Source organism: Chrysochloris asiatica, unplaced genomic scaffold, assembly GCF_000296735.1.
Source record: "Chrysochloris asiatica unplaced genomic scaffold, ChrAsi1.0 scaffold00226, whole genome shotgun sequence".
Lineage (NCBI taxonomy): Eukaryota > Metazoa > Chordata > Mammalia > Afrosoricida > Chrysochloridae > Chrysochloris > Chrysochloris asiatica.
In genome coordinates, this window is record NW_006408744.1 from 300661 (window position 1) to 306542 (window position 5882).

At 45.1% G+C, this 5882-nt stretch overlaps 1 protein-coding gene across 1 annotated transcript in view; it reads left to right on the plus strand.

The window, feature by feature from the left end:
• Positions 1–522: 522 nt before the first annotated feature.
• Positions 523–5882, plus strand: part of CCDC3 (coiled-coil domain containing 3) — a 135581-nt gene continuing 130221 nt past the window's right edge. Inside the window, exons 1-2 of the mRNA XM_006873160.1 lie at positions 523–896; positions 4013–4187. Of these exons, the coding sequence (XP_006873222.1) occupies positions 523–896; positions 4013–4187 (549 nt within the window). The remainder of the gene's footprint in view (positions 897–4012; positions 4188–5882) is intronic.

A 5882-nucleotide genomic window follows, 5' to 3' on the forward strand; every position in this document is an offset into this window, starting at 1 on the left:
CCCCAACTCAAAGTCTTGCTGTAGCCCACCGCAGGGGCAGCCTGCGCCGTGCTTTTCCCAGAGCCCCTGCAAGCTCTTTCTCCCCGATCCCCGCGCGTCCCAGCCCAGTTGCTGGGGCCGAACGGACAGCAAGGATTCCCCGCCCTCTCCCGCCGCTGTACACGCCCCAGTCTGGAGGGTTAGGCGGGGACTGGGAGGCGGGCGGCCGCTGGTCCTTAGGACCCTTTTAAAGCGTCGTTAGCGAAGGCCGGGCATGGTCAGTCTCGCGGGCGAGAGAGCTGAGCGCCGAGCTCTTGGGAGCGGCGGGAGGACCCTGGCGCTGGGAGCTGCCCTTGCTGGGTCGTTAGGGCGGCGCTGTGGGCCGGGACTAGCGCTCCAGTCTCCCCAACTGCCCTTAAGACTCGCGGCCCCAGGCGTGCAGCTTGCCCCGGGGGTCCCCACCATGCGCCCAGGCTAGTGTGCCTGGGGCTCAGCGCGGATCTGGTGCGCGCGCAAAGCACGCTGTCCGGTCCCGCCGCCGGCATGCTGTGTCCGCTACTGCTAGCTGCTGTCTGCCTGGCCAGCCGGCTCCGTCCCAGCCGCGGCTGCCAGCTGCCTTCCGAGTGGAGACCCTTGAGCGAGGGCTGCCGCGCAGAGCTGGCAGAGATCATCGTGTACGCCAAAGTGCTGGCGCTACACCAGGAGGTGTACAGTATGTACAACTACTTGCCGTGGCAGTACGAGGCCAGCGAGGGGGGGCTCTTGTACTCCGCTGAGATCGAGATGCTGTGTGACCAGGCATGGGGCAGCATGCTGGAGGTGCCTGCGGGCTCCAGGCTCAACCTCACGGGCCTGGGCTACTTCTCGTGCCATTCCCACACCGTGGTTCAGGATTACTCCTATTTCTTCTTCCTCAGGTGAGCCTGGCACCTCCTGCCACCATTACTTATTTGCATGACCTCCCGAGGTCACCGTTATGTGCAGCCAGGCCAGGAACCCCAGTGGAATACTGTTCGTGCCAAATTAGAATAGCCCTTAGATGATGATTCTTACTGTTCTTTATTCTTTATGTGAAGTATCTACAAAGATCCTCAGTACATCTGGCTAGAGGGTTTAACTTTTAAAAACCAAGTATGATATCCGAGCTTAGCACACAGGAGAGTGTTTCTGGTAAAAGCTCCAAGTGGTTGCCAACAATCCATTTGGCTCATCCTTTTTCAACTAGCTTCAGTAGGAGCAGCTTGGATTGGTGAGCAAAATAATCTGAAATGTGGCTGTTGGTACAATCCTGGCCCTGACTTTCCAAACTGTAATTTTGACTAATTGACTTACGTTCAGAAAAACCTCAATATCTTCCCCCTTTATTATGTGAGACCCTGGGTTGCTTGAGACTAAAATAGAATAACCCATGGAAAATGCCTGCTGAGGGGTAGGTGCATAGCAAATGTGAGTTCACGGTCTCCACTCTCCACCCACTTACAGGCCAAAATGTGAATGGTATGGAATGCAGCCCGGCTGTCTTTTTGTTTCACTTGTCTCATGTCTGCTACCAACAGACCTTAATGCCAGGACACTCAAAGTAACAAAGGTTTATGGAACACCTGCTTGCTGTAAGAATTTCACCCTCTGTGCTGTGAAGAGCACAAAGATGGATCAGTCTTACTCTGATTCTAGACCACTAGGGTAGAGTGAAGTTCCATGAAAGTTGCTTGCCTTTCATTTCAAATGTATGTGTGTAAGAATTCAGTCAATGCGGTTCGACTGAAGTTTGAAACAGAACAGCAGGTGGAACCCTACATTCGTTACTTGTCTCCAACTGAATTAGGAAAATGCTACAGAGCAACAAGAAACAGCAAAATAGAACCTAACATATATCAAGATTGTTAATTAATCCAGTTTTAGTGTGATTGGAAATAGTTACTGTCTCCTCATTCCATGAAGTAGCAGAGTAGGGATATTTGGAACAGCTCTGATCTGAGTCTGCAGAGTCACTTTTAGCTCTTGAGATTTTTCATCACTCTGAGAAAGAAAACAGTAAGTTTCACAGAGGAGTGTTCAAAAACTCATGGCAACACATGTTATCCATATTTAAACCAGAAAATCTAAGTTTAGAATACATGCCGTGCTTTGTGTTGGCCTGCATAGTTTAGCTAAATTAAGTCTTTTTTTTTTTTTTTTAATTGCCAGGGATTGAGTTGGTACCTTTTTGATACAGAGAAACTTAACTCAGATTCCTCATATTTTTATTTAGGAAAAATACTGAGAATCTGACTATTAAAAATATTCAACAATGAAACTTTATTTTCCTAAGGAAAAACTCTCCAAATATTTGAGCAGACATTATTTTATCATGAAAAACAAAAAAAATTTCCTCCCTAGCGCCTTTATGGTATCCAGCCAACTCTTTCTTCTTCCCTCTGAAATTTACCGAGAATTAGGGTAGAAATACAGAGTCAACCGGTAGTCTGACAGATTTCTATTTCACGGAGCTGTGTTGCCCTGAAGTGTGTTAAAAACTGTATACAAATCCTTCCTCTTCTGTTATTGTGGGGCCCACTGAGAGAAGAGCAGGCTCTGGTCACTGTCACTGGGGAAAGTGGCAGTGGAGGTGCACTTTGAGCATGCCCTCTTGAGGCTGGAGTGTAACCTTCATCTTTCGTTTCCTTTCATGATTACTTTACTTTTATAAATGGCAACAGTAGTGAGGTTGGCCCAGGATTGGGCAGTGTTTTGTTCTGCTGTGCATATGGTCGTTATGAGTCAGTACCGACATGATGGCACCTACAACAACAACATGTACATAGTGATGGCAGCGATGGGCTCAGGTGAAGCAATGCTTGTGAGGTTGGTCCTGGACCGGGCAGTGTTTCATTCTGTTGTGCAAAGCTTTGCTGTGAGTGGGTACCGACGTGATGGCACCTAACAACAACAACATGTACACTATTGTAGTTAAGTGCTGTTGAGTCTTTTCCAATTTATCGTGACCTTGTATAGAGTTTCCAAGGAGTGGCTGGTGAGTCTGAAATGTTGACCTTTTGGTAAGCACAACAGTGCTTCTTATTGTACAGTGCCATACCTATGTACACTAGTGGTTGGTGGTTATGTGCTGTGGAGTCGGTTCCGACTTATAGAGACCCTGTACAGGGTTTCTGAGGCTGTAAATCTTACGGGAGCAGAAAGCCTCATCTTTCTCCTGTGGAATAGCTGGTAATTTTGAACTGCTGACCTAAAAGGTTCGCAACCCAATTCATAACCACTACGCTACCAGAGCTCCTTAGGTTCTGCAAAAACTGTTTACTGTTATTTTTACTGCATTCACTCTGTGCCAAGTACTTTACTCATCTACATACGTATTTTCTAATGTAATCTTACACTACCAAGAAGTAGGTACGATTATGATTCTCTTTTTGCAGATTGGAATATTGCATTTTAGAGTATTTGAGATTTTTTTTTTCTTATAATACAGGAGATAAGTGTCCTGATAGTACTTGGACCCAGGTAATTACAACATGCCTTCCTTTCACACACACACACACACACACACACACACACACACACACACACACACAGTCTTTATATGAAAAGGACAGTCTCTTGGGAGACATGGGAGACAAACACATGCCTATATACTTGCATGCACACACATATGTACAAACATATACTTTCCCCTGCTGTTCTTGTTAAGCGCTGTTGAGTCAGTTTTGACCCATAGCGACCCTGTATAGGACTGTAAATCCTTGCCAGAGCAGACAGCCTTTGTGGTTCAAAGCCCAGTGCTTACCGTATAGCACCATTGCACGTCTCACTTTTCTGTACTTTACCCAAACTCTTCGTTTTTGAAAATCTTCAGAACAGTCTTCTATGGTATGAGGCAGTCAAATAGATGTCCTAACTTCTCTAATGAGAACAATGAAAGATGGTTGTCTTGTAATTGGCAAAACTGTCAAAGTCTTCTATGAATCTTGATTGAAAACACGCACCCCATGGGTGTCCAGTTTACAAGTCTGCTTTTTTTTTTTCCCTTCCTCATTAGGATGGATGAAAATTATAACCTCTTGCCTCATGGAGTCAATTTCCAAGATGCCATTTTTCCAGACACTCAAGAGAACAGAAGGATGTTTTCCAGTCTTTTCCAGTTTTCAAACTGTTCTCAAGGGCAGCAGCTGGCAACTTTCTCAACTGACTGGGAAATCCAAGAAGACAATAGGGTAAGAACTGGCTGTACCCTGCACCACAGCAAAATAGCAGAATAGCTACATCTTGTGTGGATTTTATGACTAACAGAGTCTAGAATGATCTTTCCAAAGCCCGAACCAAAGAGTATTGTTCATTGCTCTCTTTTGCTCTTTCACTCTCCCAACAATGACAAACCACTACGTATACATTTTGAATTACTGAGGCTTTACTATTTGATATGTGGCTGTTAAAAAAGTGAGGTATCAAGAGTCAAGGTTGGCACACTGTCTCAGTTTCCTCTTCTGTAAAAGGGGTACAATAGTAGCAATGACCTCACAGATGTGATTACGTATGTAAACAAATGTTAATATGTAAAACCCTTAGCATAGCACTTGACAGAGTAAACGCTCAGTAATTTTGAACTGTTGTTATTATTATTACTGACAACATAGAACTCTAAAGGAATTTGAAATAAAATAACTATCATAGTCAACATTTCTATGGGGCTTACTATAATTATTTAGATCTGGAGGTACAGGGTGACCAAGCTGGTTGTAGAATGTTAGGATCACGATGACTTTGGCATGAAAATGTACAAGGGATTGTCCAGTCTGGGGACAGATGCCAGAGTTGTGGAAACATTTTGATGATTGTCATTTTTATAAAGCAATAACATTGTTCATCTGATAGTGGAACCAGGGCAGTCTAGGCTTAAGGTAGGGTGGTAGCCCATCACCCTCAGTCTCAGTACCAACTGGAGACATGGTAGAGCAATGTGACAGACCTGAATAGAGTTCGAATGTAGGAATGTGGGTATCACATGGAATAAAGACCTTTTATGGGTAATGATTATGGAGTCCTTGGTGTGGCGCTGTGGGCTAAGGCATCAGACTGTAAAGTCATTTGAACTACAAGGTTGGTGGTTCAAGTTCACCAGCTGCTCCTTGGAAGCCCTATACAGGGTCACTATGGGTTGGAATTGACTTGACGGCACTTAACAACAATGGATAATGTTGGTTTGAACCACAAGGTTGGCGGTTCAAGCTCACCAGTCACTCCTTGGAAACCCTAAACAGGATCGCTATGGGTTGGAACCAACTCAGCAGCACTTAACAACGACAACAACAACAATGTCTAATGAGGAATTCCTGGATGGTTCAAATGGTTAAGGAGCTCATCTGCTAACCGAAAGGTTGGAGGTTAGAGGCCACCCAAAGATGCCTCAGGAGAATGACCATTGCAAACCCTGCTCAGATGTGTGTGCACATGGCTCATCATGAGATACAGTCTACTACTCGGCAGCAATAACTCACACTTGTCAGGTGATTCCCTTCGTTCCACTAACCTGTGATAGTTTTGAGGCAAATGTCTTTCTCTTATCTGATGGTCGGCCTACCTTATCTTCTGCACCTGGAGGACTCCTTTTTGCTCTTGCTCAGAAGTTTGCAGATGGACAGGTATGTCCAACTAAGGGAAATTGTTTGTTCTTACTTCTCTGACATTACTAAGAGGTTCTTCTTGTTATTGTTAAGTACTGTCGAGTAAGGTCAGACCCATAGCAACCCTGTATAGAGTTTCCAAGCAGCAGCTGATGAGCTTGAACAGTGACTCTGGCAGTTCAAACAGACAGTGCAGACTAGTTCATTAACCCACAGCGCCACACCAGCACTCCGACAGATTGCTAGGCTGAACCTATTGATAACATTCTTTTTTTTTTAATTTATTAT